Source organism: Kogia breviceps, chromosome 3 (assembly GCF_026419965.1).
Source record: "Kogia breviceps isolate mKogBre1 chromosome 3, mKogBre1 haplotype 1, whole genome shotgun sequence".
In the NCBI taxonomy this organism is placed as follows: domain Eukaryota; kingdom Metazoa; phylum Chordata; class Mammalia; order Artiodactyla; family Physeteridae; genus Kogia; species Kogia breviceps.
Window position 1 is genome coordinate 135,020,916 of NC_081312.1, and position 16,556 is coordinate 135,037,471.

At 52.9% G+C, this 16,556-nt stretch overlaps 1 protein-coding gene across 1 annotated transcript in view; it reads right to left on the reverse strand.

Moving 5' to 3' along the window:
- Positions 1–1,032: 1,032 nt before the first annotated feature.
- Positions 1,033–16,556, reverse strand: part of SMAD6 (SMAD family member 6) — a 75,687-nt gene continuing 60,163 nt past the window's right edge. Inside the window, exon 4 of the mRNA XM_059057758.2 lies at positions 1,033–1,823. Coding sequence (XP_058913741.1) covers positions 1,282–1,823 — 542 coding nt within the window. The 3' untranslated portion in view covers positions 1,033–1,281. The remainder of the gene's footprint in view (positions 1,824–16,556) is intronic.

Sequence of the window (16,556 nt, forward strand, 5' to 3'; positions counted from 1 at the left end):
TACGCAGCAATAGATAACACACAGGACTTCTCAGAGCATTTAATAGGCTAATGTAAATCTCCAAGAAAGAAGATATACAATGTAACATTCCCCTTAGTTACTTGGCCAAGAAGGCCTTCTTTTTTGAGTTTTCTCAAGAGAGGAAACTGATTTAATTGATATGGCTCTGGTTAACTTCTAACCTTGATCTGTCTCATGAGCTAGTCATTTACCCTTCCAGAACCTTAACTTTTCCCTTTTATAGAGTAGAAAAAAACCACCTGCCTTTGTATCAATCATGACTACAGTTCCAGATGGGCAGGTTCTGAGCTACTTGGTTGGGGGATGGGAGGGTAGCTTATCTAGGTCCTAAAAGGAGTTTCACCCTGGGGCTCAGGTGGCTTCTGTGAGGTGGTAGGTGGGTTCAAGACCCACCATCTCAGTCTTTCTTCCACAGGCCATTTCCCCAAAGTGGTGAGAATTAATGTTTTCTAGCTTGCAGACAGCTCAGAGATGAGAAGCATGGACCCAAGTCTTTCCCATCAGGCTGAGAGTTTCTCTAGGCCAGAGCATGAGCCTCCCCCATCAGACTGGAAGAGCTTACCTAGGATGGATGGCCCATGTACTCTCCCTCCTCCCCCTGAATCCTGCGGACACACTACAGCCAGGGGTGGGAAGGAACAACAGAACCTTCTCTGGCCTTAAGAGCAAACATATGTCCTTCCTCCCTTTTCAATGTAATTCCCTCTACTCTTTAACCAGAAAAAGATTGAAATCAAGTTTCGGGATGCCTGATGGGTCAGAAACCCACAGAAGCCCTGCATGTTCCTCTTTGTTAAAAAGAAGACAGCTTAAAAAAAAAAAAAAGAAAACTATAATGCGAATACTTTATTATCAACGAGTGACTGGTATTAGCTTTTTGTCTGGGAGTTAATATTTCAAAAACCATACACCAAACCCAGGCTCTTCCACCTAGCTCTGCTGTATCATTTTCTTAAAAAAAAAAAAACAAACAACAACAACAAAAAAAACCATAAAGAAGAGGAAGGAGGAGAAGAAAGAAAATATATCTGTATTATAAGCCAAAGTGCGTCTTTCTTGTTTTGTCCATATACACACATTGCACCATACATAAATAATTACATTGTAAAAATGACTCCATAATTACAAGTATAATATATATTTCCATATAATATATAAAACTTTATATTAAATCTAGGTAGATGATATCTGGGGGGGGTCGTCCGTGGGGGCTGTGTCTCTGGGCACGGGGCCCCCGTTGGCGGGGCGGGTGGCGGGCCGCTATCTGTGGTTGTTGAGGAGGATCTCAAGCCAGCAGGGGCAGGAGGTGATGAACTGCCGGGAGTAGCAGGGACCCCAGCCCTTGGCGAAGCTGATGCGGACGCTGTTGGGGTCGTAGGGGCCGTCGGCGGCATCGGGCTCGGGCCCATGCTGGAGCAGGCCGGAGCGCTCGAAGTCAAACACCTTGATGGAGTAGCCAGGGGGCACCTTGCGGACCACCAGGGCGCGGCCGCCGGGCGCGTCCAGCGTGGGGGAGTTGACGAAGATGGGGTGCTCGCCGCGGTTGTAGGCCCACACGCCGTCCGGCTCCTTGCTGAGCAGGATGCCGAAGCCGATCTTGCTGCGCGTGCGCCGCACTGACTCACTGCGCTGCTCCAGGTTGAGCTGGCCCAGGCAGAAGCCGCTGCCCTGAGGTAGGTCGTAGAAGATGCTGACGGCCTGGTCATACACCGCGTAGAGGCGGCCCACCCGTGTCCGGTGCTCCCAGTAGGCCACGCTGCACCAGTGGCTCGGCTTGGTGGCATCCGGAGACATGCTGGCGTCTGCGGGGCAAGCACAGGGCACGCGGGTGTTATTCCAGGGCAGCGGAAGTGGCACTGCCGCCTGGCCGGTGGGGTTTGAGTGGGGTCTCTGGTGCCCAACAGGCATGGGGAGCAGAACTGCGGGCCAGGCTGTCCTCAGATTTAACCCACAGCAGGACCTCATCGCCCACCCCACCCCCAGACACACATGAAGGCAAGGCACCTACTGTGCCAGGCGCCCGTGGGTACCCAAACACAAACCACACCCGGCTCCTGCCTGTAGAATTTTACAAGCCAGCAGGAGAGGGACACACACCCACACACCCAAGGGAGGGACTGAATGGTGAGCACCTACGTTGTTCCGGGTGCTGTGCTCTGCACTCCTCACTCCGCACGTGACTCACTGGGTCCTCCCATAACTGTGAGGCCACCTTCTCATTTTACAGATGAGCGTCCGAGACTTTGGCAGCCACCAGCAGCCTGCCCAAGGCCACTCAGCCGGCGAGTGGCAGCACCGGGATTTGAACCCGGTCAGTCCAAGCCTCAACCTGAACAGAGTGGGGTGAAGCTATCAGAGGGCATAAACCGCCCCTCAGAGGGGGCTCAGGCATAGGAAGGCGTGGTGCGCTGGGGAATGTGGCCCCCAGGATCTCTTCCGGCCCAGAATTGGAATCGCGGCTGCCCGACGGCGCCCAGCCTCAGCCTGGAGCGTTACGCAGGGTCTCGCAGTAACCCCCACCCCCGGCCCCTCATGTTGGCTCTCTGGGCAGGAAGTGCAGCTTTTCACCAGAACTGTAGCCGCCTCTGTGAGACAGAGAAGCAGAGGGTCTCTAAGTGCAAAAGGAAATCGCTCCTCAAGGGCTCCAGTTTGCCAGCAGCTCCTCTCCGGGCCTCAGTTTCCCCACAGACGGCAAAGGGGTGGCCTGGATGATGACTGGGATCCCTCCGCACACCAGCTTGGGGAATCTCTACATGTCTGCATGAATTTAACAATTTTCTGAGACCAGGCCTAATACCAGGTATAGGCAAGGGACCCATCTTGAAGGGCAGCCCCCTCCTCGCTGCTCTCAAGTATGGCCGGCTTCTCAGATCCTGAAGCGTTTTGACATCTGGTCTCTCCTTTGAGCTCAGGGCTCTGACAAGCAGGTGGGCACCCATGACTGCCCGGTGGGGTTATGTGTTCCCACACAGGCCCCTGGCTGGGGCTTTTGCAGAGGGAGAAGGTCTGCTGGAGGCCTGATGAGGACACACTGAGGCCCTTTATGGCTCGGCTTCTCCAGAAGAAACAGATCAAAGTCCAATCAAACCTGAGGGAGAAAGCACTGCCAACAACCTCATTCAGGAGCCTGGGTGAGGTCAGCTCTGTCTGCCTTCAGCCCAGCCCCTCCTAGAAGCCCCAGAGTAGCCGGGTGACAGGGCTCCTGACATTCTCTTATGTGCTGGGAGGCCCACCTAGCAGGAAAATGTCCACCTGAGGGGCCTCCTGTGGGCTGCCTGCTCTGCTATGGCCTGGGGCTGGGCACAGTCCCAAAGGGCATACCCCTTGCCCTCTGCCTGGCACTGAGATCCCAGCCACAGGTCCCAGGCCAGCCCCTGAGGGCATCTCATTTTGTCTCACAGTCCCCATTCAGGCCCCTCGTGGTTCTAGCTGATGGTCGGGATGGGGGAAAGAGGCCCTGCTCCCTGCCCTCAGCTGACTTGCCCCTTAGCCAGTGGGCAGAGTGACAGCTCTAGCCCGTGGTAGGTGACACAGCTGCGGGCACTAGGCCAGCCCCAGCAGGTGGACAGCTAGGAATACCCCAAGCCATTGCCCCTTTCTCCATCCATCCATCCATCCAGCCAGCCAGCACTGGTCTGAGAGTTTCCAAGAGCCAGGAGAGCAGCACCATCCCAGCCTGGCCTTGAAACTCCAACACCAATCTTCTCACCAAGCAACAAGAACTCCATTAGTGCACTAGGCAAAGAGAGGCGGGGAAGCAAAGAAGCTATGCCTGGAGAGTGTCGGGTAACAAGACAGACAACAGGCATCCCTGAGTGCCTTCCACGAGCCAGGCGCCTTCTTCACAACGGCCTTGGTTGCACCTGTTATCACCCCAGTTCACAGGTGTGGTAACTGAGGCCCAGGGAGGTGCCATAACCGGTCAAGGGCACACACTAGTGAGTGCTGGAGCCAGCATCAGTGCCAGGCCACACTCCCGAGGGCAGCTCTTCTCCATACTCCGGGCAGACACCCCCCAAAACCCATGCAGCAAGCAAATGCCCCCCTTATCGAAACCTCACCCCGTTTGTAACCATGACTGCTCTCGTGGTCTGTGAGTCCTAGAGTTGCTCACCCACAAGCCGGTGAGTCAGTGCCCGCCCCAGAAATGAAAGGTCTTCATTCCCTGAAGACTCACTCAGTCCCACTGAGTGAGGGAGTACTGCCATCCCCTCTACAGATAAGCTCAGAGAGGGCCACCCTAGTCATAAAGTGGCAGCTCTGCCCCAGGAGGGAGCCACTCTGTTGTCAAAGGCAAAGAAGCAGTTTAACAGTCAGGGAGTGGGGGTAATGGGATTGAGGAGGTGGGGTAATTCCTCCCTCCCAGCTCCTAAAAGGCTTTCAATTCAAGGCCAAGTGGGCCTTCCTGTCCCCCTCCTCTCAGCACCTCCCACCCCAGCTGAGCCAAATGCGCCCTCACCCTCTCTCTACCCCCATCTCATCAACACCTGTGTCCCTGGCCTTGCCCCAGTCAGCGCTCCTCGCAGGGGGATGGGACCCTGTGGGACCCCTCACCGCCCCCCCCCCCGCCCCGGAGCTGCCCTAGGGCCCAGCCTGCCCCATTCGTGGCACTCAGGGACACTGCCTGGGCCAGGCCTCACTTTCCGTGGCCTCTTTGGTTGAGCAGACTGGGGAACAACTCATCAGGCCTGGGCTCCAGGCCAGGTCTTCCAAATTCCAGGGGATGGCCTGCCACCTCTGAGAAGCCCTCTCTGACCTCTCCCTCCTGTGCACCTAGAGCCTTAAATGCAGTGCCTTCCTTGGCCTGAGCAGGTGTCTGTGCCCCTGGCTGGCCTCAACTCTCAAGGAGGAAGGGGTGGGTCTTAGTCCTTTCTGCATCTGTCCCAAGTCTGCATGTATCCCCCCAGGGTGCTCTTGGAACACCTGCAAGGGACGAAGGAAGGAAATAAAATAGATCCCAAGTGTTGGCACGCTGACGTCACCCCTACCTCCCACAGGAATCCTGCCCAGCAGGTGGGGCCGATGCCCTCAGGCCCAAGGGGGTGCTGGGCAAGGACTAGGGTCTCAGGTCTGATCCTGAGAGAGCAGGCTGGCAGGTGAACCCATCACCATGCTTGGGGCCTCCCTGTCCCCACCTAGCTCTTAAGCTCTCTGGGCTCCAGAGCTGGAGGATCCCCCCGGCATCATCTCATCCAGGGAGCCCCGATGCTTTGGGCTTTCACAAACCAATACACTGTTTAATGGAGGGGTTGGGAATGTCATAAGGTTACCACGGTTTTATTTTGTCACATACAGACTTATTAAAAACCCCAAGCCCATCTACTATCACTAACACACAAAAAAAGTAATTTGATACTCACAAAATAGGCAGGACCTAAATCAGAAAATTTTAAATTAATACATTTAGATTATAAGAAATTTTCTTATTTCTTTCACCATGGGCCAATGAAAACTTAGTCTTGAGGCTGGCCTGTGGGAACCATCAGTTGAGTCCAATGTCCTTATGCCTCCAAGGTGGCACCCACCGGGATACCGGGTGACTTGCCCAAGGACACACAGCAGTGGGTGGCAGAAGTGGGACCAGAACTAGAGACCCCAGATTCTAACCTAATGCTTGTCACATGATCCAAAAGGTTTCCTAGTGAGACAGACCTAAGCTCTCACCACTGACTGGATATGTGGCCATGAACAAGCCACTGAATGTACCCAAGCCTCAGTCTCCCCATTTGTAAAACGGACTTATTCATAACCGAGCGCCTCATTTGCACAGTCCATCTTTGGATTTTCTGGCAACTCTGGCAGCAGATCAATTGGGAGCAGAAAGAAGCAGCTGTCTGTTTATCCGTCCCAGCGCTGGCCTAACCCTTCCAAGTCCAGGGCTCTTTACTGGTGTCGCGGGTCATGACCCAGGGTCACCAGCACGGGAAGTTACAACAGGACAATGGACGGCAATGCCCTTTGCAAACGGTAAGGTAAAGCACTTTACAAATATTAAGGTTTAGCTCCCAGCCCGGTACCTGGGATGCAAAGAGATGCTCAGTAAGCGAAGGAATGAAGGGTGAAGCAATGAATAACTGAACGTGGGGGACACAGATGAGTGCTCCTGGGGTTCTATTTACACACACACACACACACACACACACACACGTACGTATTCAGATCTCATGCCATGTGTGTATTCAGAACAAGCTGACCCTCCCTCTGTGAGAAGGCCGGCACCCCCAAACCCAGGGTCACCTCTCCACTCCTCACAGACGCAGAGCCCCACCCGACCCACCACACCTCTCGTCCGCGGCCTGGGCTGCCACTCAGGCCGCGAGGGGACAGTCTCTTGCAGAAGATCTTTTGCTTCTCGTGGCTCCAGGGCTGTGGTCCCACCATCAGCCTAATTAGGAACCAGCTCCTTAATTGCAAATAAATACCGCGGAGTCAGACCCGAGTGAACAACATCAAAGATGACCGCGCTCTGACCGAAACTCCTGCTCGCTACCCCCTGCTCAAGGCCTGGCCTAGTTCCCAGCCAGACTCTGGGTCCCAGCTGGAAGGGTTCCAGGGGGAGGGGGAGAGGAGAGGCGCAGTCTGGCGCGATGTCTGGGGCAGATCTGGTGGAGCGGCACCAGGCCGGGGGTCAGGAGGCCTGCAGCCCAGTGTCCAGCCTCCTGGCCCTGATCAGGCAAGCCATCTCCCTTCTCCTGGCCTGTCTTCCTTTCTGAACAATGAGCTCTGCATTTCTGTGATTTCATGCATGTTCACAGCAGCTCTACTCGTAATCACCCAAACTTGGAAAGCAGCTCAGATGTCCATCAATAGGAGGATGGATGTTAGGGACTAAATGTTTGCGTGTGCCCCCCCACCGCCCCAAATTCATGTTGGAAATCTTATAACCCCCAATGTGACAGTATTAGAAGGTAGGGTCTTTGGGAAGTGATTAGGTCATGAACGGGATTAGTGCCCTTTAAAAGAGACCCCAGAGAGCTCCCTCATTCCACCGTGTGAGGACACAGCAAGAATACAGCCATTTATGAACCAGGAAATGGCTCTCACTAGACACCAGATCTACCGGCCCCTTGATCTTGGACTTGCCAGACTCCAGAACTGTGAGAAATAAATATGCATTATTTAAGCCACCAATTTATGGTATCGTTATTATAGCAGCCCAAACAGACTATGATAATGGATAGACAAAAATAAGGCTCATCCATACAGTGGAATACGACTCACCAATAAAAACGAACAAACTACTGAAACACACTACAATGTGGGTGAATCTCAGATGCATCCGGCTGAGTGAAAGAAGCCAGACACAGAAGATGTGCTGTTTGTTTCCATTGATACGAAATTCTTGAGTAGATAAAACAATGACAGAAATCAGAACAGGGATTGCTTCTGGGGAGAGGGGATGAGGGAACTTTCTTGGGTGCTGGAAATGTTTGATATCTTGATTGGTACAGTGGGAACTTGGGTTTAGACATTGTCAAAAATCATAACCTATGCACTAGAGAGCTGTGCATTTCATTGTACGTATGGTGCCTTGAAAGAATTACAACGAAGATAGTGGAAATGTGCTTCTAGGCCAGCCCTCTGTGGCCATCCTGGAGTGGTCCCAGCAGGGCTCCCAGGTGGCCCAAGGGACGAGCCCTGTGTTTCCAGGCCGGACAGGGGTGGCCTGGCCGCCCGGTGGCACCCACATTCCTGCCACCAGAGGGTGGTGATGCCTGCGGCAGGCAGGAGGAGACTGGCCCGACAGTAGGTCCTCTCTCCTCTGCACTGAAGCCGGCCCCTCCGACGGCTGGTGTTCCTTCCTCTTGGCCTCTCTGCCCAGCAAGGGTGCTTCGAGCCCAACGTGTAATTCTGTCGGGGTGCTGGGGCACCAAGGGGGCCAACTGCGTGTGGGGGAGGCGGGGAGAGCTGAAATCCCAAGCAAGCCTTTAGCTTCTTTGAATCAGCAGTTTTCTGTCAAAACAAAGGGCAGGAACGTTCCTGTGTGCTCCCCCCGGGTCGCACGCTCCAAAAGCCTGAGCATACGCAATGCAGCTTGTTTTCCTTGTGATTCCCCCCTTTCCACTGGGCCAGACCGCCTTGGACTCACCCATCCTGGGAGGCAAACCAGAGACATGCCCAGATTAAAGTCTCCGATCCCTTAGACTCTAAGGAAGCTGGATGTGGAGGCTCAGAGCATTCGCAGGAAGCTGGACCCTGAGTCCCCCAGTCTCCAGGGCCTGGCTGGGCCGCTCACGCTCCTCCACGTTCAAAGCTTTTGCTGCTTCTTCACACCCCCTTGGGCCTTAGCAGCCTCCCTGACTCTCTTGGGGCCGGCCCAGCCACACCCCAATGAGTGATGAAACATGGGCAGACCCCATCGAGAGCTGGGAAGGGAGACCCAGAGAAGTTAAGTGACTTGCCCAGGGTCACCCAGCAAGTTGGTGGCAGAGCCAGAGAGGAGCCTAGGGCTGGCTTTTCCAATCCCCTTTGCACAGGGCCCCACTGGGGCCTCCTACCCTCCTGGAAAACTCCTTTCTTCTGTCCCATGTCATGCCTGTGGCTTTAAGTTCCCATCCAACCAGCAGCTTTTTCATCTGAGGCTCCTAGGCCTGGGAATAATTATGTGGCCCTGCATCTGGTTAACCTAACACCCCTTTAAAAGCCTTGTTTGCCCATTAGATAAGTAGTTTTTGTTATCAAACTAAAGAGGGAAAAAGAAGTTTCCACTTAACCTTCCTTTGTCATTTTAAGCTACAGAAATGGCTTCAGGTTTTTCAACAAGTCCAGAGATACAGCATTAATTAGAAGCTCTTTTTTTTTTTTTCTCTGTTAAGGGAGGGGGAGACCAGTCCTTTATCCACTGGGATCCGGCAGTAAAAGCAGAGAAGGAATGTGCACAGGGCCATGTTAATGGTCAACAGCTTAGAACAAGCCTCTCCGCTGAACGCTTTCCAAAAGCAGGGCCCAGCTGACAGGAGTTTCCTCTTATTCGCTCCCACCGGCCCCTCCCCACCCCCACCTCAGCTCCAGCACCTTTGGCCCCCGGAGGAAGCCAGGCTTCCAAGAGGAAGTTCCTAATCGGTCATTACATCACGGGCGGTCTAGCCACCGCCACTGACTGCACGGGGTCCACCTTGGGGGCTCTTTCAGCCGCTGGTCTCTGGGGCCAAGGACTGTGCTTTGCCACCACTTTCCAGACAGTCGACCAGCCTCTCTGTGCTGTGTGTGTGTGCACGTGTTCTGTGTGGTGCAAAAGGAGAACGACAGCAAGGGGAGGAGGGAGGCCAGGAAATGCGTGATCCATGTGGCCAAAATTCATGATTCTGCAGATGCAAACACTGAGGCCCAAAGAGGGAAGGGAACTTGCCAAGGTTACAGGGAAAATTCGCAATACAGGGGCTTTCCTGGTGGCGCAGTTGTTGAGAATCTGCCTGCTAATGCGGGGGACACGGGTTCGGGCCCTGGTCTGGGAAGATCCCTCATGCCGCGGAGCAACTGGGCCCGTGAGCCACAACTACTGAGCCTGCGCGTCTGGAGCCTGTGCTCCGCAACGAGAGAGGCCGCGACAGTGAGAGGCCCATGCACCGCGATGAAGAGTGACCCCCGCTTGCCACAACTAGAGAAAGCCCTCGCACAGAAACGAAGACCCAACACAGCCAAAAATAAATAAATAAATAAATAAATAAAAGTACCCTTAATTTAAAAAAAAGAAAAAAGAAAGAAAGTTCGCAATACAGTGGCTAGGACCAGTTGGGTGTCTCCTGCACAGGGCCCGGAAGCAAAGCTGCCTGCATGTGAATCTTAGCTCTGCCACTCACTAGTGGTGAAATCTTGGGTAAGTGACTTCACCCCCTGGGCCTCAGCTTCCTAATCTGTAAAATGGGGATGCAATCAGAGTTTACTGCCTCGGGCTGCTGGGATTAATTTCAAGTGCATTGAATAATCCCTGGTTCAAAATAAGCACTCCATAAGTAACAGCTATTATTTTTTACTAGTATTATTACCACCATCTTATCTCTATACGTTATTTGTATAAATTATTTAATAGACTGACTTAGCCTGTATAGTTCATAAGGGTATTCATATTAGGTAATAATAATACCTGCAATGTGCCAATGGAATTGAGAACCAAGGGGAAATAAGAGGAGGAGTACTAGTAGTAGTAGTAATAATAACAATAAAATAAGCCAGCCAGTAGTAGTAATAATAGTCATGATGATGATTTACCAGCCAACATTTAATGAACCTTTACCAAGTGCCAAGCAGAGTATGAAGCACTTTAAATGCAGTATCTCAACATACTGTCAATCCTCTCAGTAATTCCCATTTTAAGATGCAGCTGAGGCCTGAATGTCAGGTAGTGTGTCCACAGTCCTCAGCTAGGAAGTTGCAAAGCTGGGATTCAAGCTCACATCTATCTAGAGACAGGGGGCTTTGCATTACTCTCTCATGGTTGCAACCTGTGGGCTGCAACCTCCAGAGGCCTGCCGGGTAATGGCACAGGGACTGTGCTATAGTAACCCACCCGTGTCCACTCCAAGCTGACACGTGGAGGAGACTCTATAAAGACTGGATGTTAAAAGTGACCCTTGGATGTGGCAATGTGGGGACCCCACCACACGCTGCCCACCTTCTAGGAAGACTGGGGGTTTTCAGAAACCATGCCATGGAACAGCTATCTATGGTCCCCTATGCAGCCCTGCAAACACATACACTTTTTTGGTTTTTAAGTACCGTTTCTCCCATGCACTCCCACCACCCCTCCTCAACACAATGAGCATTTTCTAAATGCACTGCAATAATGAAGGGTGACCTTGGGAAAGGGCTGCTGACCCTGGCTGAGTAACTGGAGAGTGGGAGCTGCCGGGTGCTCTGTGCTCTGCACCAAGTCCAGGAAGCAGAATCACCTCCATTCTCAGAGGACAGATCCCAGGGACAGAGGCCACACAGCAATGCAGCACGGGAACCCTGACCGATGGCCTCTGAGCACAGCTCCTCTCTGCTGTGCCCTTCGTGCTGCCTCATCTGCCCCCTCTGCTCTTTTGGGGAGTCCATGGAACCCCCACCCTGAGGGGTTTAGAGGGATGTGAATATGAGGACAGTCAGTGGCCTGCCAGCTGAGTCGTAACTGGCCTTCTCTAGAGAGAGGCCTGCTGGGCCCGGCAGGAAGGCCTTTCTTCTGGCCTTGGCGCCCTGACCCTAGCCTGGTCGGCCCCAGGTCTCTGGTTGAACAAAGTGGCGGCCTGGGCTGAGGTGGAGAAGGGTTCCATTCATCTATCTTGTGCAGTAGTCAAACTCCTCTTGCAACCCTGACATAAAACAAGCTTTCACCTGGGCCCTAATACACACAGGCCTGCTCAGTCTCCTCCACAGGTAGCTTCCCTGGCACCTACCAGGACCTATGACTTCTATCAGCATCCTGCTAGCCCTGCCTCCCTGGCAAGATTGTTCCAGGTTCCCTGGGCCCAGTGAGCAGTGGCTTTTCTCCCCAGACCTCGGTGCTCTGTGGTCCAAGCTCCCTTCTTAAATACACTCTGAGAGTGTTTCCAGCTTCTGAGAGCCACACTGCAGCCACCATCAGATCACTCTCCGTCAGAGCTGAGCATTCAGACTCTACCCCAGCAACACTGGTGTGCCTGCCTGGCCTGGCCCCATGCTCCTAAAGGAAAGCCCAACACCCTAAGCCAGGAAAGAGAAGACCCCAAGGAGGCAGGGCAGGGGAACCACTCAGACTTCTAACAGGGAACCAAGTCCGGGTGGGAGAATTCTGGTTCCCTGTGCCCTGGAGGTAAGGACGGTGAAAAGCATCTGTCTTCAAGGGGAAGGGAGAGCCAGCGATAAGCGGCTTATAAAATCAGCCCCACATTTTCCAGAAGGAACCAGTTTCTGCAGCAAAGCCTCTGAACTTTGCTCCCATTCCAGGTCTTCTTTTGTTTTATCACAAAGTCAGACTCTGAGTGTGTTTGTTTGTTTTCTTAGCCAGAGACCCCCTGGGATGGGAAAGCCTGGCTTTTCATATTGCCCCTGGAAAGATTCTAAAAACACACTGTGCACGATAATGAAGCTGGGTACCTCAGTCCCCAGGAAAGAGAAGGCGGTTATGAGAAGGGAAGGGGCCCCCCAATCCTCTCTGGCTGTGAGTCTGCCCTGCCGATGGCCAAACTCCTGAATTCACACAAGAACCAGGCCCCTGGCTGCTCTTCTGGGTTCCTGTCTTGGCGGAGTATGGGTTTTCACACCTTAGGCTTCAAGTGCCAAAGTTCACTGACTCAGCCCAACCTTGACTTCCCTGTTGAAGAAAATTGGCCCTTTGGGGGTTCAGATGGGGACAGCCTGGGCATGTGTCAGAGGTGCGTTGGGGGGCGCAATCTGTGGCAGTTGGCGGTGTGCTTCAAGGAAGCCCATTTGGGGGTACTTTCCTGCCCTGCAGGCTACCAGAGCTGGGGGAATTCAGGACACCTCCATTTCTCTTTTATTTCCCAAATACAATTTGAGTTTTATTGGCAAACCTCCTGCCTTAAACTTCTACTTGGACCCAATGTAAAGCCATAAAAGCAAAGTACCTTAAAACTGCTCTCAATCAGCCTGTCTCAGCAGCTCTGCAGGGCAGGAACCTGACCTGGTACAGAAACATCCCAGGGGGTAATCAGGGGAGGCACCCCTGCTACTGGGATCCCTTAGTTCCCTGTGCTTTGAACACCCCGCTCTGTGTGTACTTTGTCCATCCCACTCTCCCTTGATCTGGAAGATTCCCTGAGACCACAGGCAGCAGAGAGGTGAACTAGTGCAGATCTTAACAGCTGGTTTACTGTGGGCAGGCGACTACGTCTCTGAGGGCCGGGACCAGCTACAGAATTTGGGGGGCCCAGTGCAAAGTGAAAATGCAGGGCTCCTTGTTCAAAAAGTATTCAGGATTTCAGTGGTGAAAGCATAGCCTTAAGTTGAGCTGAGGCCCCTTCTGAGCATGGGCCCTGAGTGGGGCACACACTGGACACCCAGCATAATAATTCACTCAAAGGGGTCAAGGGCAGGGGGCAGGTTCATGATGGGCCTAACAACGGTAACTGGCACTTGATGAACATGAGTTTCCTCCTCCCTTCCCCAAAGTTTGTCAGACTCTTACTCAACCATCAAGACCCCGATGTCACCTCCTTTGAAAAGCCTTCCTCAGTCCCCATGTCTGAACTGCACGGCCCCTCGTCCATGACACTCTTTGATGCCATCATCAGGAGGGCGTGTGTCTGAACCGCACCCACCTGCAAGCTGGCTGGCCTGGCATGAGGCGTCACTCATCTCTGCCCCTTCTCCCCTGAGACCTGGCACCCTGCCACCGGACCAGGGCACTGTGAACAATGGACGCTGAATGGAATTTCACATCCAAGAGCTGGGAGGGCACTTGGGAAATCATCGGGTTTTTCCCAGGTCTGAAAAAGATGCAGCAGCTGTACCGTTCCCATTGAACAGATGACACCACTGAGGCTCAGAAGCCAGGACACTGAGCAGGGGAGGGAGAAGCAACATCCCTACTTGCTGATCCTCATGATGCAGCCCCACCAATGGAATGCCAGATGAGCTCGCTATGTGCCACACATGTTTCAGTGGCTCAAAAAAAAAAATCGCCTAAAGCCTACAGTTGTCTGGCAATGGGGGTGGATTTAATATCTCCCACTTGCTAAGTCTATGAGGGTGAATGAACAGGGAGCATGGCTGTCAATGGAAGAGCCAAAGAATAGGACGGGGAGCTGGTTTTCTTATTTGCAAAGTTCTCAAAAATAAGCCTCATCTAACATCAGCCTGGTGTTGTTTAAAAACGAGCCAGTATCATGTGACCTTTGCAAGTCAAATACACCTGCCTTATTTACATTAAAGATGCACTTTGGGATAAACACCCCCAAATTAAAGTCCCAGGGTGGGGGCATTCAAATTAAACCCTTGCATTAAATCCTTCCTTTAAAAATATCCTTTTGTGGGGCTTCCCTGGTGGCGCAGTGGTTGAGAATCTGCCTGCCAATGCAGGGGACACGGGTTCGAGCCCTGGTCTGGGAAGATCTCACGTGCCGCGGAGCAACTGGGCCTGTGAGCCACAGTTACTGAGCCTGCGCATCTGGAGCCTGTGCTCGGCAACAAGAGAGGCCGCGACAGTGAGAGGCCCGCGCACCGCGATGAAGAGTGGCCCCCGCTTGCCACAACTAGAGAAAGCCCTCGCACAGAAACGAAGACCCAACACAGCCATAAATAAATAATAAGTTAATTAATTAAAAAATTGCAACCTCCTTTAAAAAAAAAATCCTTTTGTAACACAAAGGTACATGATCCACACCTCTTTAGTGAACACAGGGTCCTACATACTGGATTTTCTTTAAGTGAGGGTTGCCTGGTACATACATTTCTGGAACAAACAAGAGTGCTTTATAATAAGCAAAAAGCTAATATTGACTGGAGAAACCATTAAGCCCCAATTAAATACTAATATCTGCTTAAAGAGCACAGTAACATGAGCTTTAAAGGTTCCCTGCAAAAGTGTTGCAAGATGACCTAGGGCTTGGCAGAAGCTCACCCCGGAGGAGGCAAGCAGGCCTCCAGTCTGTGGTTGTGCTACTGAGTAAAACTGAAGTAGCTGAAGCTGCTCGGCACCATCCGTGCCCAAGCTGCAAGCTGCCTGGAATGGGATGGCTTGTTTGATATGGGGCTAGAGGTGCAGAGAAGGGAGCGCACCAGGCGGTCTGTCCATCACATCAGGCCAGCGGATGGACCCAGCCCCACAGACTTGCGCCCCATGCCTCAGCCCCAATTCCAAGACCCATTTCCAAAGCAGAAGGAAGCCAAGCTTGGTTCTCACAGCCCCTGTAGCCCAAGCCAAGAACGTGTCTCTACCCCCATTGATAGTGATGGTAGAATACTGTTTCTAACTGTGAAGGGTTTTCCAATTCTCCAAGCCCATTTTAGGTTATGGAATAATAAAGCTCAGACAGGTTGGGTGACTGCCCACAGGGGGTTAACGAAGAAGGACGAGGGCTCATCCACGGCTTGGGAGGCCAAAGGTGCTCCTTCCACTGTCTGTGCGGTGCCCCACCCCCGCTCACCCCCGGCCAAGCATCTTGGGAAAATGAGTCATCAGTTCAGTAACAGTTTCTCAGAGTAATTCTTTAGTCTGTGTCCAGGTACACATGGGCACACGCTGCACAACTCAAGTCAATGCAGCAATAATGTGAGTGCAATTGTCACAACTGTCAACTGTGCTTCTGTTTGGTCTCCTATTCCCAAGGCTAACTTTTCCGCCAAGAGGGGCACAAGGCATGTTTGCCATGAGCCAGTTTATAATCCTTAATTGTCTTCTAGGAAAGACAAGGGGACCAGGGAGACCTATGGGCAGAACCCAACCAATGGCAATGCCCAAGTGCCTTCTAGAACTGCCTCCCCGTCCTGAGGGCCGTTTGCAGCCACAGGGACCTGTGTGATAAAGGGAGGAAGGAGTGCCTTTCCTGAATCATGGGGAAGCCTGAAGGGGCTCTTGGGGAAGGGAACTGAATAATCGTGTCTACCTTAGTTAGCAAGCAGCGCACACCTGGCATGCATGGGCTCAGCAAACATTAGCAGAGCTTTGCTAAGTAATGATCCTGCCATCGCTGGGTTGCTACTGAGGCCTCGTCTCCCGTCAGCCTATGGGAATCCAGCTGCTATTGGCCACTGTCCGTCCACATACCCCGTCTCATTTAACCCCGAGAACAATCCTAGGAGGTGGATAGAATCTTACAGAGGAGGAAATGGAGGTTAAGTCCCCTGCCCAAGGTCACAAAGCCAATTAGCCAGAATTTGAACCCAGGGGAGCCAGACTCCACACCCACTCTTCCTTCCATCCCTCCTTGCAGAGTGTGACCCAAGGGGCACTCAATTTCTAGCCTATACTAGTTCCACCAGATAGTGCAGTCTCTCTCCCAGCCATCTCCTCCACTTGAGACCTGCACCTCCTCCGCCGAGGCTGGTGCCTGCCCCACTGCGCCCCGCACCCCCCCCCACCTCTACTGCCTCCCTTCCCTGTGGGCACAAATGGCCCTGCAGGCCACCAGCGGCTGCTTTCCTGGAGCACATGCCCAAGTTGGGCCCACTAAGGAGGACCTGAAGTAATTCAGCCCATAAATCATGGCCATTGTGAATTTCCCTTTTAGCCACAGGCCAAGTCAAACTCTTCCTTCCCCCACTGTCCTTAACCACTCTTGGTTCACTGTATCTCTCGTGGCTGGCTCTGCCTGGCCGGGGGCCAGCGCTCAATTATTAATTAATCTGGGAGGAGCAGGTTGCATTCTTGGCCACCTAACCACTTCCTCCTCGGTCAGGAACTCACAGGCCAGGCCCTTTCAGTTACATCAAGCGTCTCACAACATCCCAGCCCTATCTTGTGGCCATAGCTGCCAAGAAAGGACGTTTAAAACCAGAGTTAAAAATAACAGGAGAAAACCCAAACACCCAGAAGTCCCCTTTCCCAACTCCCACAGAGCCAGCCCTACCTGTGTGCAAAAGCAAAGCGTGCCTCAGTTGCTCAGGTGGAAATGGGA